The sequence below is a fragment of the Rhinoraja longicauda genome, chromosome 3 (genome assembly GCF_053455715.1).
Source record: "Rhinoraja longicauda isolate Sanriku21f chromosome 3, sRhiLon1.1, whole genome shotgun sequence".
Classification (NCBI taxonomy): Eukaryota; Metazoa; Chordata; class Chondrichthyes; order Rajiformes; family Arhynchobatidae; genus Rhinoraja; species Rhinoraja longicauda.
The window spans coordinates 8,284,127-8,307,889 of record NC_135955.1 but is presented as its reverse complement, the minus strand read 5'-3'; the positions used below and the strand labels follow the sequence as shown (position 1 = coordinate 8,307,889).

The 23,763-nt window shown below is 44.9% G+C and overlaps 1 protein-coding gene across 20 annotated transcripts in view; it reads right to left on the bottom strand.

Moving 5' to 3' along the window:
- LOC144611956 (adhesion G protein-coupled receptor L3-like) overlaps nucleotides 1-23,763 on the bottom strand; it is a 662,323-nt gene that overhangs the window by 355,063 nt on the left and 283,497 nt on the right. For all 20 annotated transcript variants that reach the window (XM_078431406.1, XM_078431434.1, XM_078431415.1 and 17 more), the window contains exon 4: nucleotides 11,513-11,726. In XM_078431406.1, the coding sequence (XP_078287532.1) occupies nucleotides 11,513-11,726 (214 nt within the window). The remainder of the gene's footprint in view (nucleotides 1-11,512; nucleotides 11,727-23,763) is intronic.

Here is a 23,763-nt window from a genome sequence, read left to right as displayed (position 1 = left end):
GGTAGAAAACACCAAAGACGCACCCACTTTCCAATGATGAGGTTTCTTCTCATCTCAGGCCTGATTGACCGTCTCCTGATTTTGAGACTGACCCAGGTTTTGAACTCCCGCCAGCAGGGGGCATGATTCTTTCGTCTGCCATTTTGAGCCGCGTAGAAATGTGACTTGTTTCAATCAGATCACCCTCTCATTCTTCTAAACCTGATGAAGTATTGGCACAAGCTACTTAATCATTTCTCCAAGGACAAATCCCTTAATCTTTGGGATCAATATAATGGCCATCCTGCAGTGTGTCATCCTTTAGGCACACAGACAAAACATGCGTACAATATTCCAGGTGCACCCTCACAGCTATCATCAGATAATTGCACTGATATTTCCTTTTAGTATCATACATTACCGGCTGTTCACAAAAGGTCATCTTTGTTTTGCTCTATTCGAAACATCAAGTCAAATTTCAAGTCAAATTTATTTGTCACATACACATACTCGATGTGCAGTGAATTAATCTAATCAATTTACATAAACATTGAGGCCATAAATTCACAGATCCTTGTTGATGATACCTACCGTCTTTTATGCATACAATTTTGGAAGAATTTTCGTTCCAGAGAGGAAGAAAGATTCCAGGGGGAGAAAGAGGCGACCGTGGCCGACAAGGGAAGTCAAGGACAGGGTAAAACTGAAAGAGAAGGCGTGCAACTTAGCAAAGATTAGTGGGAAGCCAGAAGATTGGGAAGCTTTTGAAGAACAGCAGAATGTGACTAAAAAGGCAACATGGGGAGAAATGATGAAAGAGCAAAGATAAGCTATCCAATAATATAAAAGAGGATAGCAATAGTTTCTTCAGTTCTACAAAGACTGAGAGGCAAGAGCGGACATTGGACCGCTGGAGAGTGATGCTGGAGAAGTGATAATGGGGAATAAAGAAATGGCAGAGGAGTTGAATTATTTTGTTGCATCCGTCTCCACAGTGAGAGACACACAGCAGCATGCCTGAAATTCAAGAGAGTCAGGGGGTGGAAGTTCGAGGAGTGGCTATTACTGGGGACGAAGGTGCTTGGGAAGCTGAAAGGGCTGAGCCACTGGAGGTGCTGAAGTTGTGCGTGGAATGGAGAACTCACCCTGTAAGGGCAAGTTTCCCAAGAAATATTTTTTCTTAGATTTTTTTTAATTTTCTGTATTTGATATATCATTTATAATAATTTAATTTCAAAGCACCAGTCAAAATCCTTGTATTTGGAATGCAGTTAGAAAAATAGAAATATAGAAAATGCCGCCTGACCATTCGGCCCTTCGAGCCTGCACCGCCATTCAATACGATCATGGCTGATCATCCAACTCAGTATCCTGTACCTGCCTTCTTTCCATACCCCCTGATCCCTTTAGCCACAAGGGCCACATCTAACTCCCTCTTAAATATAGCCAATGAACTGGCCTCAACTACCTTCTGTGGCAGAGAATGCCACAGACTCACCACTCTCTGTGTGAAGAAATGTTTTCTCATCTCGGTCCTAAAAGACTTCCCCCTTATCCTTAAGCTGTGACCCCTGGTTCTGGACTTCCCCAACATCGGGAACAATCTTCCCGCATCTAGCCTCTCCAACCCCTTAAGAATTTTATATGTTTCAATAAGATCCCTCCTCAGTCTTCTAAATTCCAGCGAGTATAAGCCCAGTCTATCCAGTCTTTCTTCATATGAAAGTCCTGCCATCCCAAGGATCAATCTGGTGAACCTTCTCTGTACTCCCTCTAAGGCTAGAAATCCCTCTAAGGCTAGTTGTTAGAAATCGATAAGAGATAAGGAGATCCTTTAAGAGATAAGGAGATCCTTTATCCCTGTGGCTATCAAACTGTACAAATTCCTCCCCCTTCTGATGTGAGGTAGACTGACTCCCCTCCCCCTTCCCAATCTTTGGACTTCCCCAATCCTGGAATTTCCACTCGTCACTTTAATTACATGTTTCAGGTATCTTGCTGTGTTTTTATGACTGTTGGCAGACCAATTTCACTCTTGGGATAAATAAAGTTCCATCGTACCGTGTCGTAATAGAAAATAGAAAATGCTGAAAAAAAAATTAAAGGGCCTGTCCCACTTTAGGCGATTTTAAGGCGACTGCCGGCGACTGTCAAAGTCGTAGCAGATCGCCGAACTTTTCTTTTACCCGACGACAATGACCACGTCAATGCCGAGTCAAGTCGAGATTACAGCGTCTTCGGAAACATCGCAAAATTCCCACGCTGTCAATGCTTCTCCGGCGTCCTAATTTTCGCTGAAATCACTGACAAGTAGGTAAGTACTTGAGAGTTTTGAACTATAACATCTTGTATGGGTTACTTAAAAACCAAGCTTCACTGTAACAAGGAATAAATTGGATTTACTTCCAGTTTACTAATAGCTGTATTTAATTTTTTTTTTTTTAACATGGTTAAGTGAATTTTTGTGAAAAGTGTGCGGGCATTCTTTGAAAATGTACGGGTGATGCATATCTGGTTTCTGGGTTGCATATCTGGGTTGGGAGCCCACTTTAAATGTAATGGCTGATGGCCATAAACATCGTGAAAATTCCCACGCTTACCTGACCGTCAAACTGTCGCCTCCAATCTACCTGTCAAATGTCCTGACGGTAAATAAATTGGTTGAACACAAGCATTTTATGGTATTTTGAAATGACTTTGCTTATTTTAATATTATGTGCTTCTAAATGCATCTAAGGGAACCTAGCAAACCTGGGGACAGCAGGCGACAGCGCCCGCAATAAGCAACGATACCTGGCGACAAGCCAGCTGTCGCCGAGAACTTTCACCCCGGATGATTTCTCAGCGACGCGCTGAGATCCACTACGATTCTTGGAAGACTCCTCACGATCATGCCCGCGACACCCGGCGAACTGTCGGCGACCGCCTAGTCGCCAGCAGTCACCTTAAAATCGCCGAAAGTGAGACAGGCCCTTAAATGGTCAGGCGGCATTTAACAGAAAGAGAACCAGTTAATGTTTCAGGTCAGAGTCCCTTCAGTTCTGTTGAAGGGCTCTTATATTCGGAAGCAGGATTTAAAATGGAGCTTTTTCCTGGTGAATTGAATCATTTCTACAATGGACTGCATTTAACATCACTCTAATATATCCAACCAGTTCCAGTGCTCTCAGCACGAGATGATCTAACTACTCAGGTGCTGTTCAAATAATGTTGCACTTTAATACATTTAAGAGGAAGGAAAACATGTCCTTGATATAATGTTTTTACAATGAAAGATGTTCCACTCTCTTTTGCTATCTTGCCGAAAACACATGCTGAAGAGATGATAATGGGTGCCTGTCATTTTGTTTTTGGCTTCTGAACCATTCAATTATACATTTATTACAATGAAACTCACTTTTTAGTTCTGTGCAACTGAAACAAGAGATAAAAGGACAGCTAATCACACCATCTTATTAATATCAATTAACAAATTCCACTCTTGCCGACATTTGTTCTGTAGCAGAGGTTCTGGCAAACCACTCTGCATTAAAGAGCAAATAGTCTGTCTAATTCCACATTGTCACGATAGCTACCAGGCTCATCAAAACATCCTCACGATGCCATGGTTCCAGTTAATAAATGTTCCTCAAGTATAAACTGAAAGCTGTTTACAACATCTGAGTGGCTCCCTGTCAAAGCTAGCCCTTGATCTGAAAATTTAATGCTACCTCTTGTCGCTGAATTTGCAGCAAATAATCGCCCTACAGAGGGTTATCAACTGAAAAATAGTTGGCAGGGGAGTGAACACAAATAATGGATGTGCAGAGAAGTCACGCAGTGACCATGAAAAATCAAAAGGCTTCCTCTATGTCCAGGACAGAACTGTCCCAATTGTCTGATGAGGGAAAAAATCCAGTTCCAGAGAGAGAAAAAAAAGAATGTAGCTGTATTGTGTAACAGTTGCTCAATCAAAACGTGCTAAAATAAAACTCCTGGATCATAAAGTACAAGCTTTTCATGATTTAACAATGCAGTACATTGAAATGCCAGGCAAGAACAATTGCAATGTCAAACACAATCAGAGCAAAAATGTTGTGGTTTTAATCAACAGGCTCTACAAATAATTATATGTCGACTTCCAGCTACGAATCATTGAATGTCTGAACCCAAACAGAAGAAATCACACAAAAGACCAGGAATATAGACCTGGTCAATAAAGGCAGGTCCATTGTATTGAAATAAGCTTTTTTTTAAATATGTGCCTATCCAAAATCTTTTAGGGAAATCAGGCAACTTCGTTAATTCTGTCATGGGATAAATTGTTGATTGTGGAAACTTCAATCATCTATTTGAAATGTAAGATTTTGAAGAAAGCTTGGAACGTCCAGGGAACAGATACTCTGGGATCAAAAGAGGCAAAGACCATTGAGAATGTTTGGTCCATTCTTTAAAAAAGAAAGCTGATCAAACAGAACAATTGCGTGTTTAAGGACATTTAACAGAACACAATATACACCGATCAGCCAAAATATTATGACCTGATGAGCCAAAACATTATGACCACCTGCCTAATATGCTGTTGGTCCTCCGTGTGCAGCCCCATACGCAGCAGGGTGCGATGCACTGTGTATCGTGAAACATTCCTCCCGTGACCACCATTAACATTTCCTGTGACTTGTGCCACAGTCGACCTTCTGTCGGTTTGGACCAGACGGGATAGCCTTCGTTGCCCTCGCGCATCGATGAGCCTTGGGCGCCCAACACCCTGTCTGTCGCCGGTTTGTGGTTTGTCCCTCCTCGGACCACTGTCGGTAGGTACTCACCACTGCTGACCGGGAGCACCCCACAAGCATTGCCGTTTCAGAGATGCTCTGACCCAGTCGTCTGGCCATAACAATTTGGCCCTTGTCAAAGTCGCTCAGGTCTTTACTCCTGCCCATTTCTCCTGCATCCAACACATCAACTTCAAGAACTGACTGTTCACTTGCTGCCTAATATATCCCACCCCTTAACAGGTGCCATTGTAACAAGATAAACAATGTTATTCACTTCGCCTGTCAGTGGTCATAATGTTTTGGCTGATCGGTGTAAAGCATCCATCAGTGTTGACATCATTGATGATCATCTGGCCCCATAGCAGAAGCGTCCACGTCACGGGGCTGGAAACTGGAAGTGTCCTGAGCTAATTCTGCTACCACCATCATTTATTGTACAAGTGATGGCTCCCACTGATTGTCGCCGGAAGCTTGCACCCTTTCCAGAACGGTCGATGACAGTGATGTAACATTTGAAACATGGATGATGCACACGAATGAAAGAAAAAGATTGACGATCATCTGCTAATTGGACCATATATTTGATATTTGATGCTCCGGGCATGGAAAAAGTAAATTCCCTCAATAAACAGAAGTTGGATCTTTCCAGCATGTTCAATGAAACTCAACATGAATTTATTTTTCTGTTGGTTCCCAAAAATTTTAATTTCTTGTGGACATTTTATTTCTCGTGTAGTTTTGGAGGCCGACGCTAAATACAGCAAAAAAAGTTTCAAGGGCATTGCCCTGGATACAATAACCTCCAGCTGCATCCTGCCATTCTAAGGACACAGTGGGGTGATGGCATAAACTCACTCTTGATAAACACGATTAAGACAACTCTCTCAGGCTTGGATTAAGAAATTACAAGCATGTTTGATGCCAATACAAGTACCATGCAATATCCAACCACTGGAAAGTGTTTTTATTTTAAACCATTTATAAAGCACTGTCATTAACTAGAATATCAAGTGGTCAAACTGAATAAATACAATGAACACAATACAAGTTAAAGACTCTGGAGTATAGGAATAGGTGACGTTTCGGGTCGAGACCCTACTCAATCTGAAGAAAGGGTCTCGGCCCGAAACGTCACCTGTTCCTTTTCTCCGGAGATGTTGCCTGACCCGCTGAGTTACTCCAGCATTTTGTGTCTACCTTCAGTGTAAACCAGCATCTGCAGTTCCTTCCTACACAAGTTAAAGACTGGCAGTTCTGTGGCAAATGGCTCTCCCAAATCAATCTACCATCTGCAAGACCAATGTCTGTCAGAGTGTTGGAATATTCTCTTATCTCCCGAATGAGTAATACTCAAGACAAATGACCACCTGAATTTGACTAACATCCAAACAGGTCTACAAACTGTCCAATCAACAAAAGCAACCTGACACAATTAAACCAACAGCATCTACCAAGCCCTTGACTTTAATGAGGATAAGTGCACCCAATGCCTGGTAATGCAACTTCTTGTGAGTATGCCCAAGATACAAATTTACCCCTCAGGTTCCCATTAAATGTCCTCCCTCCCACCTTAAACCTCTGCATTCTAGTTTTAGTCATTCCCACTTATGAGAAACAAGATTAGACAAAAGACAATAGACAATAGGTGCAGGAGGTCGTCATTCGGCCCTTCGAGCCAGCACCGCCATTCAATGTGATCATGGCTAATCATTCTCAATCAGTACCCCGTTCCTGCCTTCTCCCCATACCCCCTGACTCCGCTATCCTTAAGAGCTCTATCTAGCTCTCTCTTGAATGCATTCAGAGAATTGGCCTCCACTGCCTTCTGAGGCAGAGAATTCTACAGATTCACAACTCTCTGACTGAAAAAGTTTTTCCTCATCTCAGTTCTAAATGGCCTACCCCTTATTCTTAAACTGTGGCCCCTTGTTCTGGACTCCCCCAACATTGGGAACATGTTTCCTGCCTCTAACGTGTCCAACCCCTTAATAATCTTATACGTTTTGATAAGATCCCCTCGCATCCTTCTAAAGTCCAGTGTATACAAGCCTAGTCGCTCCAGTCTTTCAACATATGATAGTCCCGCCATTCCGGGAATTAACCTAGTAAACCTACGCTGCACGCCCTCTATAGCAAGAATAACCTTCCTCAAATTTGGAGACCAAGATTGTGGTTATCTATCCTATCTTACTAAACAACTTGGTGAATATCTTCATTGGCCCGCAGTGAGACAATCATTATAAAAAGGCAAAAAGTACAGGAAATACACAAGGGACTGCAGATGCTGGAATCTTGAGCAAAACACAAAGTAACTGAAGTTTCTCAGTGGATCAGTTAGCATCAGTTGGGCCGCACAGTGACGCAGCGATCAAGTTGCTGCCTGACAGCACCGGAGAGCCGGGTTCGATCCTGTCCACAGGTGCTGTCTGCATGGAGTTTGTACGTTCTCCCCGTGATCGCGCGTGTTTTCTCTGGGTGCTCTGGTTTCCTCCCACCCCCCAAAGACGTACAGATTTGTTGGTTAATTGGCTTTGGTTAAGAAACCTGCAAAGTGCCCCTTGTGTGTGGGATAGTGCTAGTGTATGGGGAGATTGCTGGTCAGCGCAGACTCGGTGGGCTGAAGGGCCTGTTCCCACGCTGTATCTCGAAACACTAAGCTCTAAATCTGTGGTGGTAATGGATAGGAGATATTTTGGGTCGGAATCCTGTCCGGCAACATCACAGTCTGGTTTGGGAACAGCTCTGCCCAGGACAGGATGGCCCTGCAGAGAGTAGTGCGTTCGGCAGAACGCACCACGGGAACTACACTCGTCCCCCTGCAGGACCTATACATCAGGAGGTGCAGATCCAGAGCAAGCAAGATTATGAGGGACCCCTGCCACCCCAGTAACGGACTGTTCTAGATGCTACGGTCAGGCAAACGCCTCCGCTGTCACGCTGTGAAAACGGAGAGGATGAGAAGGAGTTTCTTCCCACAGGCCATTAGGACTGTCAACTTTTATAACTCCAGAGACTAAATTTTTGTCTACACTATAGTAACTTATTAACTTTATTTATATGCTGTAACTGTAATTCTTTTTTGTGCACAATCCGCAGGCATTGCCACTTTCATTTCACTGCACATCGTGTATGTGTATGTGACAAATAAACTTGACTTGAACCCTTCTTCAATCTGAGGAAGAGTCCTGACCTTAAACGCTGCCTAGGTATGTCTTCCACAGATGCTGCCTGACCCATTGAGTTACTTCACAATTTGGGTTTTGCTCAGGAAATATTGTACACAGCAGCTGTGAGCGATTTACTTGTCATCAGGCCCGAACAGATGGTAAAAAAGACTGGCACTCTACCGCCACTGATGAAGCTGCCTCCCAACACCAGAGATCCAGGTCCAATCCCGGCTTCCAGCGCTGTCTGTGGGTGGAGTTTGCACGTTCAACTTTTACGGTGGGGAAACAGGCCTTTCGGCCCGCCAAGTCCGCCCCAACCCTGCAATCCCCGTACACCGACACTATCCTACACACACTAGAGACAATTTACAATCTTTACCAAAGCCAATTAAACCTACAAACCTGCACGTCTTTGGAGTGCGGGAGGGAACCGACGCAGGTCACGGGGAGAACGTACAAACTCCGTACAGACATCACCCAGAGTCAGGATCGAACCCGGGACTCTGGCGCTGTAAGGCAGCGACTGTGCCACTGCATCACCTTGCGGCCCGAAAGTCTGTAGGTTAATTGGCTTCTGCAAACTGTCCCCAGTGTGTAGGATAGAACTTGTGCGTGGGTAAACATTTGAGCATATGGGTTTCCCCCAGGTGCATTGCATTGCTCCCACAGATGTGGGTTATTTGGCCACTGTAAATTGTCCCGAATTTGCATTTGAGCGGTAGAGACTGGATGGGGTGGGAATGTGAGGGGAATAAAATGAACGAGTGTAGGATTAGAGTAGGGACAGTAGTTTGATGGTCAGCATGGTGGACCTGTTGCTGTGTTGTTGGACTCTGTGGATGCACGAGCTCAAGCACGATTATGCTGGGTCATTTAGTTTAGAAATACAGCGTGGAAACAGGCCCTTCGGCTCACCCGAGTCCACGCCGACCAGCGATCACCTCGTACACTAATTCCATCCTATACGCTGGGGACTATTTACAGAAGCCAACTAACCTACAAACCTGTATGTCTTTGGAACATGGGTGGAAACAGGAGCACCAATACGCTCAAAGGGAGAACGTGCAAACTCCGTACAGACAGTGCTCCTTGCTGGGATCAAACCCAGATCTCCGACGCTGTAAGGCAACAACTCTACCGCCATGCCACGGTTTATGGAAAACAGCACGTAATATTGTTTGTAACTTTCCTCTTCTTTGCACATGCAATGCGCACTTTGAAATGTTTGTTTCACAAAATGGTGGAGTAACTCAGCAGGTCAGGCAGCATCTCGGGAGAGAAGGAATGGTTGTCGTTTCGGGTCGAGACCCTTCTTCAGACTGATGTCAGGGGGGCGGGACAAAGGAAGGATATAGGTGGAGACAGGAAGATAGAGGGAGATCTGGGAAGGAGTAGGGGAAGAGAGGGACAGAGAAACTATCTAAAGTTGGAGAAGTCAATGTTCATACCGATGGGCTGCAAGCTGCCCAAGCGAAATATGAGGTGCTGTTCCTCTATTTTACAGTGGGCATCACTACGGCACTGGAGGAGGCCCATGACAGAAAGGTCAGACTGGGAGTGGGAGGGGGAGTTGAAGTGCTCAGCCACTGGGAGATCAGGTTGGTTAAGGCGGACAGAGCAAAGGTGTTGAGCGAAGGTGTTGAGCGAAACGATTGCCGAGCCTGCGTTTGGTTTCGCCGATGTAAAGAAGTTGACATCTAGAGCAGCGGATACAATAGATGAGGTTGGAGGAGGTGCAGGTGAATCTCTGTCTCACCTGGAAAGACTGTTTGGGTCCTTGGATGGAGTTGAGGGGGGAGGTAAAGGAACAGGTGTTGCATCTCCTGCGGTTGCAGGGGAAAGTGCCCGGGGTTTGGGTAGGAAGGGACGAGTGGACCAGGGAGTTACGGAGGGAACGGTCTCTGCAGAATGCAGAAAGGGGAGGGGATGGGAAGATATGGCCAGTGGTGGGGTCCCGTTGTAGGTGACGGAAATGTTGGTGGATGATTTGTTGGATACGCTGGCTGGTGGGGTGGAAGGTGAGAATGAGGGGGATTCTGTCCTTGTTACGAGTGGGGGGAGGGGGAGCAAGAGCGGAGCTGCGGGATGTAGAAGAGGCCCTAGTGAGAGACTTGTAATTTTTGTTCATCAACTTCAAGCCCATAGTTACTTAATCTAATGTTCTGCCAAGACTCTTGATCATAGCTATGGCATCTGGGCATCACCACCTCACTGGCCCGCTCAACAGCTATGCCAATGCCTGTCTGGGTGGGGAGGATGGCACCACAGCAGTGCTTTAATTAGAAGATGTAAAATAAACGCCAAACAGGGGGGAAAATGAAAGTAAACTCTGACGCTATAAGGCAGCAGTGGAGGACTCTTTAAGTTGTAGCAAATGTTCTTGTGTGAATGAAAGGAGGCAATTTTCATGAACTGGAAAAAGCAAACTTCAAACCTCAGAATCCAAACTCAAAACCCACATATATAACTCTTAAAGTTCTTCAGTTAAGCTGGTAATTGTTAGAATATGCTTCTGGTTACTTTGAAGCTACCGGGTACAAAAAAAGGACCATCATTTAATTCCAGATGAAGCAAATTCAAAGATATTTAAGTAAAGAGGCTATCGGTTTCACGCAGATTATATTAGTTTGTAAACTAAAACCACTGAGGAGAATTAGCAAGAGGTGGCTACACTGCATCTTTCCGATGTGGTGCCCTCTGATGAATTAGCCTTTGCTGCCATTCCAGCTGTGCTTCCAATCATCTAGAAGCAGGCTTCTTTACCCCAACCTTTGATCGCGGATCTCAAGAGGCTGGTGGAAACAGCGTGAATTGGACAGGAGAGAAATACTTGGAGGGGAGGATGCTCCTCAAACTGCAGAGCATCTTGGACAATACAGCTATGACACACTGGTCAACCTGAGGAGTACCTTCAGCAATGGACTGGTCCCACCAAGGTGCAGCACAGAACGCCACAGGAGATCCTTCTTCCCTGTGGCTAATAAAACCGTACAACTCCTCCCCCTTCTGTCGTGGGGTAGATTGACTCACCTCCACAATCTTTGCACATCCCCAATCCTTTCCACTTGTCACTTTAATTTCATGTTTCACGTATCCAAAGACGTACAGGTATGTAGGTTAATTGGCTGGGTAAAGGTAAAAATTGTCCCGTGGGTGTAGGATAGTGTTAATGTGCGGGGATCGCTGGGCGGCACGGACTTGGTGGGCCGAAAAGGCCTGTTTCCGGCTGTATATATATGATGATGATGATGATGATGATGATCTTGTGTTTTTATGACTGTTTGCAGATCAATTTCCCTCCTGCGATCAATAAAGTTCTATCGTATCGTATCGTATCGTATGTTGTTGAGGGTTTGTGTTTGAGATTCTTCCATGATGTAAAATGGTAGTACATTGGTGCAGTGATAAGTACCGTTGCCTTATGACCTCTTGCTTCAATCCTAAACTTAAATCCTAGAAAGGGGAGTTTGGAATAAAGTTCTATCGTATCGTATGGTATCGTATTACCGAGCTCAGGCCGTGCGGTGCTATGTAGGGCAACAGCTTTACTACAATAGGTTTGCCATTAATTGAATGAACAGAACGTCCAGGCACAAGGATCCCACTTACCTTTGCGACATTATCTTGTAGGCGTCTGGCAAGAAGCATCGGATGTTTTCCATCTGGGCCTGGTCAGCATCGCAGATTTTATCATCGGTCCTTCCGTAATTTGCACTTTCAATCATAATGACATCAGTACCAGGGCAGCGAAGTTCAATTGGGTAACTCTCACAGGACAGTTCCCTTCTCACCACAGCCATTGGTACCGGAGCTCGGCTAAAGGCTGCAAGGCAAAGCGGACGAAAGGTTAGTGAGGTGCCATTTCTCGTGCTCTAACTTTAAGAAGAAAAAGCAGACCACAATCTCGCACTTGATCTCAGTCCCACCTCACTGTCCTTATCACAAACTCAAAAGAAAGACGCAAAATGCTGGAGTAACCCAGCGGCTCAGGCAGAGAAATGGAATAGGTGACGTTTCGGGTTGAGACCCTTCTTCAGACCCAAAATGTCACCGATTCCTTTCCTGCAGAGATGCTGCCTGACCCGCTGAGTTATTCCAGCACTTTGTGTCTATCCGGTGGTTCCTTCTTACTCATCATCAACTCAGTTGGGCTGATTTGATCACCTTTCAACTTTCCTCTTCACTTCCTCCAAGATTCAGCGTGTTACCTGAGCTGTTTTTCACCTCTCCTTGAAACCCTTTCTGTTTAGATTGGGCATCATTGTAAATCCCCCTTGAAAATATTTGCTCCATTCTTTAAAATCGTCCTCCGAAACCACACGCACTAGCACTTTGAAGAGTAAGGGCCGTTGACATAAGGGAAGTTTCCTGCCAAGTTACACACCTCCCTGGTTTGATAAGACATCTCCATTCCTTCATCATTGCTGGATAGACCGTAACAACTTTTAAGATGCAGAGAAAGGAGGGTGAGGGGAAGGTAGTGCGGTAGACAATAGACAATAGACAATAGGTGCAGGAGGAGGCCATTCGGCCCTTCGAGCCAGCACCGCCATTCAATGTGATCATGGCTGATCATTCTCAATCAGTACCCCGTTCCTGCTTTCTCCCCATACCCACTGACTCCGCTATCCTTAAGAGCTCTATCTAGCTCTCTCTTGAATGTATTCAGAGAATTGGCCCCCACTGCCTTCTGAGGCAGAGAATTCCACAGATTCACAACTCTCTGACTGAAAAAGTTTTTCCTCATCTCTGTTCTAAATACCTACCCCTTATTCTTAAACTGTGACCCCTGGTTCTGGACTCCCCCAACATTGGGAACATGTTTCCTGCCTCTAATGTGTCCAACCCCTTAATAATCTTATACGTTTCGATAAGATCCCCTCTCATCCTTCTAAATTCCAGTGTATGCAAGCCTAGTCGCTCCAGTCTTTCAACATATGACAGTCCCGCCATTCCGGGAATTAACCTAGTAAACCTGCGCTGCACGCCCTCAATAGTAGGCAGCGAAGCGTAAATAATGACGGGGCAGGTTGGTGCAGGTCAAAAGGAAATGTTAACTCTGCCAATAACGAACTGCAACATGTTTATAGAAGGGGTAAAGGTGAGAGCAGCAAATCAGTATTTGAAATTTGCTGAACCGAACATTGCGACCGGAATGCTGTGACAAGTTTGATCAAAGGACGAGGTTCTGTTCACGAAGCGCCAACACAAGAGGCTACGGACACGGGGTCAGAGTTGGCAGAGGACAAGAAACAGAACGTAATAGGTGACTGGTAGTTATGGACACCATTTGCTTGGCGTCACAGGTTGCCTCTGGAGTGTGACGCGATGGCAACGTTGGAAAAATGAGATCAGATCCATGTAAAACCCGTTTGATCCAGGAGAGCCTTTGAAGGACCCAGGACTCTCGGCAGATCAGTAAATAGGCAGTTGTTTCGCCTCCTGCAGCTTTGGACCAAGGGACGGCGTGAAAAGGAGAGAATGTGCTGGAGAAACAGGTCACTCCCTCTTCTCCCCCTCTCCCGCCGGGCAAGAAGTACAGAAGTTTGAAAAGGCACACCTCCAGATTCAGAGGCACGTTCTGCCCAGCTGTTGTCAAACAACTGGATCATCCTCCACCGGTACTGACCTCCCATCTACCTCATTGGAGACCTTTTGAATTGTATGCCTGACCTGCTGAGTTACTCCAGCATTTTGTGAATAAATACCTTCGATTTGTACCAGCATCTGCAGTTATTTTCTTATACTTTGAATTATGTTTAACCGGGCTTTATTTCGCAAAATATGTTGTCCCCTTTACTCACAAGATGCAGGAGTAACTCAGCAGGTCAGGCAGCATCTCGGGAGAGAAGGAATGGGTTGTAGGGACATAGGGATTGGCTGGGAGAGTTTGAACCCTCGGATTGGCTAGCGATGTCACCAGGTGTGCCAGCGCGGGAGGGACAAGCAGTCTAGTGTTGAACTCCGTCTAGGTAAGACGTTTTGTTGGTTGTCTACAGTTTTGAATGTTGCGATTGTCACGGAGTTTTTGCCCATGCAATAAACTTTGTCTGCAACATCCATCCGCTACCAGACTCGCCACAGGGTGACATTTCGGTCTGGTGATGGGGAAAAGATGATCCATTGAATCTGAAGGCTGATAAGGTGGGAGGGGACAGACAGGGAGACATCTCGCAAGGCTCAGGGAGGACGAGGTTTTCATTTCACACCCCTTCGCCACCACCTTTCATTATTCCATCATCTCTTCTGTCATTCAATTGCCCCTGCCATCCTCTCCCAAACTCTTTTCCCTTCTTCCATTTTGCTCTGTCTGTCCCTTTAAACGATTCAGATGACAAGTTGTCACCATGAAAGTTCATGTCCAGTTCTTTCCCCCGACTCACTGCTTGACCTACTTGAGTATTTCCAGCATTTTTAATTGCAAACAGGATTTACAGTGTTTGGCTCTTGGATTAATGTCGCTCAGCAATAAAGTCAATGGCATTTAACCAAGGATCCAAGCCACCAAAAACTTAGTGATCTGTTATATTATTTTTTAAAAATGTCACAGCATAATTAATTTTTGTAGGATGATTTGAACCTTTTGAGCAGTGCATAATGTCTATTTTTATTTCTATATTGCTCTCCTTTTAGCTTAATTTCACTCAGGGAATAAAACAGATCATCAACCTCAACATATCCATTCCCCATCGAACGGAATTGGTAAAATTTGCAAACAATGTCTTTTGCATTTCTTTCCAACTCAAGCCCCAAGCAGCTGATTGCTAATACAATCAAGGCGCCTCACACAACAGCAAATGACATTATATAATTCTTGTTAAAAAAAAATCAATAAAAGGCACTTATATTTGAAATGCAAGTTTGACCCATTGCATTCAATCTGTTCTTTGAGCATTCATGAATAAAGTAAGCAGACAGTCTATGATACTGCAATACCAATCGTTTCATAATCCACTTTTATAGTTGGACAAACCCAATTGGATTACTAAATAAAATGTCAGAGTTGCATTCAAGCAAATAAAAAAACGAATTCTCATCACGTTGCAACATCTTAACAGGATGCTCGATGTCTAAGCAACATAAATGGCTAAATTATCACCAGCAATATGTCCACAGTAGGAATACTTCAACACTTCCCACAAACTCCCTTCAGTCCCAATGTTTACAGAATCAAAGAGAGAATCAGAGTTCCCTTGGTCCTCACCTTTCACACCCCCCCCCCCCCGGCCTCAACATCCAACATATTATCCTGCGACATTTCCGTCACCTCCTAAGGGATCCCACCTCTAATCACATCTTCCCATCTCCACCCCTTTCCACCTTCCGCCGAAACCACTCCCTCTGCAACTCCGTGTTTCACTCGTCCCTTCCCACCCAAACTACCCCCCTCCCCAGGTACATTCCCCTGCACCAGCACTTTGTGTCCGTGTCCGGTATAAACCAGCATCTGCAACTCTTTATTTCTTTGTTCACAGAATCAAGTTGCACCCGACTTATTGGGATAAAGATTCAACGACTCTTGGCACACCTCATTTCCGTGAGCCAATGGTTGAGTTTGGGAAACAAGGACTTAATCGAGAAAAAACTTTAGGAAAAAGAAGCAAGCACTTTGACCGTGGAAGAATGCACAAATGAGATACACATTATGTGTTACAAAGGCATATTACTTCACTGCAAAACTGCTTTTAATGGGCCAAAATCAAAAAGACCATAATACTCCAATAAGTGAGCAGCATTTGAATTGTGTCACTTCAGAATATAAGGACTAGAAAGTTGCAATTGAATGGCGGAGTAAGCTTGATGGGCTGAATGGCCTAATTCAGTTCCTATGTCTTTTTTTTTAGTTTAGTTTAGAGATACAACGCGGAAACAGGCCCTTTCGGCCCACCGGGTCCGCGCCGACCAGCGATCCCCGCACATTAATACTATCCTATAACCACGAGGGTCAATTTTTTACATTTACCATACCAATTCACCTACAATACCTGTATGTCTTTGGAGTGTGGGCAGAAGCCGAAGATCTCAGAGAAAAGCCGCGCGGTCACGGGGAGAACGTACAAACTCTGTGCAGACAGCACCCGCGGTCGGGATCGAACCAGGATCTCCGGCGCTGCATTCGCTGCTGCGCCACCGTGCCGCACATGTCTCATAGAAGCAGGAGTAGGCTAACTGGCCAGCTGAGCCCCCCTCTGCCATTTATCAACATTATGGCTGCACCAAAATCCCTTTACTATCCAGAAATCAATGTGTCAGTCCTTCTTCCCCCTCTTTGATTCACGAACTCCATCAGTTGTTAGGTATCCCTTGTTCACAAGAGACGGGCAAAATCCGCGCATCAACAAAGTTGCTGTTGCTGCAACAATTTCATGATACACGGCCAACTTTGTTGAGACCCATTTTATTCTGTCACTCTGACGAGCAATATTTCACTGATCACAATCCGACATTAATGCAGATCGCTGTTCCAGAAGTAGTTAGAGGGTTTGTTTCCGAAAGCTGTGGGCTGTACTGTACGTGACAAAGGCAAATGCTTAATTTGGAACCCAAGAGAAAATCTACTTTCCTTTCATTGCACAACCTATTGGAGATCGAACGTGGATGATGCTCTGGTGAGTGTCGTAGTGTCATCGAGTGATACAGTGTGGAAACAGGCCCTTCAGTCCATCTTGCCCACGCCGGCCAACAATGTCCCAGCTACACGAGTCCCGCGAGTCAAATAGAGAATTTCCACTAGTCGGAACCAATGTGAGAAGGTATTTATAAACAAAACTGGATACTGATCTGAGAGCACATCTGTGAGAGAACTGGGCAAAGCCCCAGTAATTTCATGCCTGTGATAAATCAGCGGTTCTCTTCATACAAGCCAAATCCTGGGATGTATACACTGTAAAGTGCAGTGAACAAGTTCAGAGTTCAGTTTGAAATGTGTTTGTTAATTTACAGGATTGGAACTATGCCTGCATGGAATGTGGAGAAATACTGTGTTGTACTCACTGACAGACAAGCCGAGCCAGACTTCACTGTGAGCACAACAGCAAAAATAGTCGTGTCCGACGTTGTTTGAGGAGAGGGCGGTATGGTGGCGCAGCGGTAGAGTTGCTGCCTTACAGCGCTTGCAGTGCCAGAGACCCGGGTTCGATCCCAACTATGGGTGCTGTCCGTCCAGAACTTGTACATTCTCCCTGTGACAGCGTGAGTTTTCTCCAAATTCTTCGGTTTCCTCCCACACTCCAAAGACAATAGAAAAATAAACAATAGGTGCAGGAGGAGGCCATTCGGCCCTTCGAGCCAATGTGATCATGTGATCATCATTCAATGTGATCATGGCTGATCATTCTCAATCAGTACCCCGTTCCTGCCTTCTCCCCATACCCCCTGACTCCGCTATGCTTAAGAGCTCTATCCAGCTCTCTCTTGAATGCATTCAGAGAATTGACCTCCACTGCCTTCTGAGGCAGAGAATTCCACAGATTCACAACTCTCTGACTGAAAAAGTTTTTCCTCGTAGAGGTACAGGTCTGTAGGTTAATTAGCTTGGTAGAAGTGTGCATTGTCCCTAGTGTGTGTAGGATAGTGTTTGTGTGCGGGGATCACTGGTCGGCCGACTTGGTGGGCCGAAGGGCTTGTTTCTGCACTGTATCTCTAAACTAAACTAAATTAGACACCCAGTTAAAGACAAAAGGCGCAACATTATTGTATTGCTCTACCATTTGCCTCTCTGCTCTACCATTATGTTCATATCATCACCATTACATACTGGACGATACGACTTAAAGACATCACTAGAAGTGTTATTCACAAAATGCTGGAGTAACTCAGCGGGTCAGGCAGCATCTCAGGAGAGAAGGAATGGGTGACGTTTCGGGTCGAGACTAGCCGAGCACTTCAACTCCCCCCCACCACTCCCAGTCTGACCTTTCTGTCATGGGCCTCCTCCAGTGCCATAGTGAGGCCCACTGGAAATTGGAGGTACAGCACCTCATACTTCGCCTGGGCAGCTTGCAGCCCAGTGGTATGAACATCGACTTCTCCAACTTTAGATAGTTCCTCTGTCCCTCTCTTCCCCTCCTCCTTCCCAAATCACCCACTGTCTTCCTGTCTCCACCTATATCCTTCCTTTGTCCCGCCCCCCTGACATCAGTCTGAAGAAGGGTCTCGACCCAAAACGTCACCCATTCCTTCTCTCCTGAGACGCTGACTGACCTGCTGAGTTACTCCAGCATTTTGTGAATAAACACCTTCGATGTGTACCAGCATCTGCAGTTATTTTCTTACACTCTTAGTAGTACCTTCGATGAGCTGGTGATCATTGACTTACAAAATCATTCTCTTGTACTGAGAATTAGTTTATATGAAACGCTGAGCACTGCTTTTTTGTTTCAGATATGACGTGTTCCTAAAGTTTAGTTCAAGAATAACCTCTTTACTCAGCCTTTCCTTCTCTTAGTACAATATTACATACCTCTTTGTTTTGTTTTCCTTGCCCTGTTTGACATTTAATTAATCCATTCCATTTCTTAATTTAGCAATTTTATTGATTAAACAGACTTAATGATGATGATGATGATGATACTTTACTGTAACTGTAACTCGATGAAGTGATATTCTTTGTTTGTGCATACAAAGTACTCAAAAGAGTCACCACAAAAGGCACCGACAATGCCGAGGATGTCCTGGTTGGGTTGCAACGAGGATGTCCTGGTTGGAAAGCATCCAGAGACTTGGCCTCCACTGCCTTCTGAGGCAGAGAATTCCACAGATTCACAACTCTCTGACTGATAAAGGTTTTCCTCATCTCCATTCTAAATGGCCTACCCCTTATTCTTAAACTGTGGCCCCTGGTTCTGGACTCCCCCAACATTGGAAATAAGTTTCCTGCCTCTAGCATGTCCAATCCCTTAATAATCTTATATGTTTCAATAAGATACCTTCTCATCTTTCTAAATTCCAGTGTATACAAGCCTAGTCGCTCCAGTCTTTCAACACACGACAGTCCCGCCATTCCAGGAATTAACCTAGTGAACCTACGTTGCACTGCCTCAATAGACAATAGACAATAGGTGCAGGAGTAGGCCATTCAGCCCTTCGAGCCAGCACCGCCATTCAATGCGATCATGGCTGATCATTCTCAATCAGTACCCCGTTCCTGCCTTCTCCCCATACCCCCTCACTCCGCTATCCTTAAGAGCTCTATCCAGCTCTCTCTTGAAAGCATCCAACGAACTGGCCTCCACTGCCTTCTGAGGCAGAGAATTCCACACATTCACCACTCTCTGACTGAAAAAGTTCTTCCTCATCTCCATTCTTGCCTCAATAGCAAGAATGTCCTTCCTCAAATTTGGAGACCAAAACTGCACACAGTACTCCAGGTGTGGTCTCACTAGGGCCCTGTACAACTGCAGAAGGACCTCTTTGCTCCTATACTCAACTCCTCTTGTCATAAAGGCCAACATGCCATTAGCTTTCTTCACTGCCTGCTATACGTGCATGCTGACTTTAAGTGACTGATGAACAAGGACACCCAGATCTCTTTGCACTTTCCCATTTCTGAACCTGACACCATTCAGATAATAATCTGCCTTTCTGTTCTTACCACCAAAGTGGATAACCTCACATTTATCCACATTATACTGCATCTGCCATGCATCTGCCCCTCACACAACCTGTCCAAGTCACCCTGCATCCTCATAGCACCTGCCTCACAGTTCACTCTTCCACCCAGCTTTGTGTCATCCGCAAATTTGCTAATGTTACTTTTAATCCCTTCATCTATCGGTAGAGTTGCTGCCTTACAGTGCTTGCAGCGGTGGAGACCCAGTTTTGATCCCGACCACGGGCGCTGTCTGTACGGAGTTTGTACTTTCTCCCTGCGACCGCATGGGTTTTCTCCGAGATCTTCGGTTTCCTCCCACACTCCAAAGATGTACAGGTTTGTAGGTTAATTGGCTTGGTATAAACGTAAATAGCCCCTAGTGTGTGTAGGATAGTGTTGGTGCGTGGGGATCGCTGGTCGGTGTGGACTCAATGAGCCGCCGAGCCTGTTTCCCCACTGTATCTCCAAACTAAACTAAACTCTAAATATTTACATCAGTAGCACCTTCCCCTATAATTTTTATTTCTGTGCAATATCTCAGAAAGAAGCCTGATATTGGGTTTCAGGCCAAATAAGATTGCGTTTGTGCTTTGAGGGACTGGTCATGGCGCACATCAAATCTAAAAGAGCCTTGGTCCACTGCAGACAGACATAAAGTGCTGGAGTAACTCAGCAGGTCAGGCAGCATCTCTGGAGAAAAAGGATGGGTGATGTTTTGGATCGCGATCCTTCTTCAGACTGAAAGTAGAGGGGGGACGGGGGGACGGGACTGGATGGGAAGAAAAGGCCAGAACAAGGCAGGGCAGCAACAGATGACCGAGGAAGGGTGAAGCCCATAATGGCCTGTTGGTGGCTGGGGAAGTGGTGATAACTAAGGGATACAAGGTTGACGAACAGCGGAACCTGTAGGACGACGAGGGTGGTGGAGCGGGGAGAGAGGGAATGCACGGGTTATTTGAAATGACAGAAATCCACTGCATTTCATTGATCACAAGAGATCCATGAAAGATGGCATCTGGGGAGAAGGGGGTTTGGAGGGAGAGATAGGGCAGCCATGATTGAATGGCGGAGTAGACCTGATGGGCCGAATGGCCTAATTCTGCTGCTATTCCTTATGACCTTATGATCTTCCTGGCCTACATTCATCCGTGCTACATCTGGATCACAAGGCCACTTACTTTCGGCTCCTGTTTATGGATTATAGTTGTAACACCATGTTCTCTATTCTGTTTTTGTTTTTTTCTTTTGCACTATCTATTGTCACCATGCATGATTTTTCACTCTATCTCATTTTCCATTATGAATCCTCACAATACCGATAGAAATTGGGCGGCACAGTAGCGCAGCGGTAGAGTTGCTGCTTTACAGCGAATGCAGCGCCGGAGACTCAGGTTCGATCCTGACTACGGGTGCTGCACTGTAAGGAGTTTGTACGTTCTCCCCGTGACCTGCGTGGGTTTTCTCCGAGATCTTCGGTTTCCTCCCACACTCCAAAGACATACAGGTATGTAGGTTAATTGGCTGGGTAAAATGTAAAAATTGTCCCTAGTGGGGTGTAGGATAGTGTTAATGTACAGGGATCGCTGGGCGGCACGGACTTGGTGGGCCGAAAAGGCCTGTTTCCGGCTGTATATATATGATATGATATGATATGAAAGGGAGACAGGATCAGATCTTGTTACTTGAGGCATGTGGTTTTTTGAGTCTGAAAATGTTGGGAACGTTGAAAACGTTGGAATACACAATCCCATTCCCCATACAAAGGAAAGACTTCATCTTATATAACCCTTTTTCACATTCTTTTCATGTTCATCAATCTCTCCGAGCTAAAGAAGATCTTATTGAACTATAGTTGCTAATATAATAACATGGAGTCCCACAGGACAGAAGTTATGAGCAATTCTGCTTACTTATGAGGTCTTCTCTGAATCAACCCCTTAATCAAACAGTAAACTCAAACAGCAAGTCAAACTCCTTATATTAATTCAGATTTTGCCAACACTGTTTTTCTGCAGGCTGCCATTAATTTGAGTTAATAAAATAGTTAAATTCTCTTGCTGCTAGTCCCATTTAAAGATTCAGCATCATTCTTTCTGCAAGGTGAAAACCATTGAACTTTGCAACAATATGTAGCAGCAAACAAGCAACATGTTTGATTGCCATTTGAAAACAATCCCTCACCTCAATAACGTGGTCTTAACTGATCCAAATCGAAGCTGCTAATTGTGTCCTCGCCATAAGATCATAAATGATAGGACCAGAATTTGGCCATTCGGCCCATCAAGTCTACTCCATCATTCAATCGTGGCTGATCTATCTCTCCCTCCTAACCCCATTCTCCTGCCTTCTCTCCATAACCTCTGACACCCATATTAATTAAGCAAACCCGTACTAGCCATGAAGAATGACCAAAGATTGGGGCATAAGTCTTCAATAAAATGCACATAACCTTACTAAAGAATGGAATTCCCTTGTCCAAATATTTAGCAGAGTATTGTGTTCCTGACCAGGGCCGTTTTTACAGCATTATGGGCCCCCGGGCAAAGCAGTGTACTGGGGCCCCTACCGTTACTCTCCCCCACCCCCCTTTCCCTACCAGCCCCCCCCTGTCGTGCCGGCGAAAAGCACTTACCGAAAAGCACTTAGCGATGGACTTAGGGTGCTACATTGTTGCGAAAAGCACTTACAGATCGCTGTGAGAAGCACTTAGGGACCGAAAATGTTGCGAAAAAAGCACTTATTGAACCTACATTTTTAAAGTAGTATTTATTTATTGCAAGTCACTTAACATACACAGATCAGCATGGGGCCCCTATGCTCGTGGGGCCCCGGGCAAGTGCCCATCAGGCCCATGCGTTAAGACGGCCCTGTTCCTGACACTGAATACATTACGTCCACCCAAATTGTTGAACAAGGTAACTAGTAGGTTTTACAGTAATAAAATGTACTGTTAACACAAAAGAATGTGATTAAAAAGCCACACAACAGAACAATGAGAAAAGAGCCACCGTTGACAATTGTCCAGGGCTGGGAATTTTATATTGCAGAGTATAACACAGAGGAAAGGCAGGAAAGGGAAGAATGGAAGTAGGACGTGGACGCTGGAACGGAAGGCAGCCACACTTGTGGAAATGGGAGCAAAACTGGTACTTGGGTTCCTGAGGGAATCAGCACTTTGTGATGCAATGAAGATTATAGAATGTGGTGAACACTGCCCGGTCCATCACGGTTATTGACCTCCCCAACATCGAAGGGATCTCCAGGAGGCCCTGCTTCAAAACGTCAGCCAGCATCATCAGAGACCCACACCACCCTGCCCATGGTCTCATTTCACTCCTGCCATCGGGAAGAAAGTAGAGGAACCTGAAAACTGGAACGCCCAGGCTCGGGGCCAGCTTCTTCCCAACAACTATGGCTATTAAACACCACAACCTACAAATAGGCTCCGGACTATACAGACTTGACGACATCATATTGGCACTATTACTTTCTATTTATACATCCGTTATATATAAATATATATCACTGCAGATGCTGGTTTAAACCAAAGATAGACACAAAAAGCTGGAGTAACTCAGGAACACGCAGCATCTCTGGAGAGAAGGAATGGTTGACGTTTCGGGTTGAGACCCTTCTTCAGATATATATATATATATGAAGAAGGGTCTCAACCCGAAACGTCAACCATTCCTTCTCTCCAGAGATGCTGCGTACTCTGTACACATGCTGCGTACTACGTACACATAGTACTCTGTAAAACCCATGATGAACAACAAAGTTCATTATGTATATATAGATAGATACACACACACACATATATATATAACATATATATATAGATAGATATACACATATATACACACACACACACACACATATGTTTTATATATATATATATATATATAATGAACTTTGTTGTTTATTATGGGTTTTACAGAGTACTATGTGTACTTCTTCAGTCTGAAGAAGGGTCTCGACCCGAAACGTCACCCATTCCTTCTCTCCCGAGATGCTGCCTGACCTGCTGAGTTACTCCAGCATTTTGTGAATAAATACCTTCGATTTGGACCAGCCTCTGCAGTTATTTTCTTATACTATTTGTACACGTCAGTTGAGTTGCTGCAAGTATGAATTTCATTGTTTTGTTACAGGACTTATGACAATAACACATGCTTGACTCTTGAAGATGCAAGTACCAGGTGTGAAGGTTGGATGTGGTGGAGGTAGTGCCATGGAGAATGGAGGAGGATAAATGAGATTGGCAACA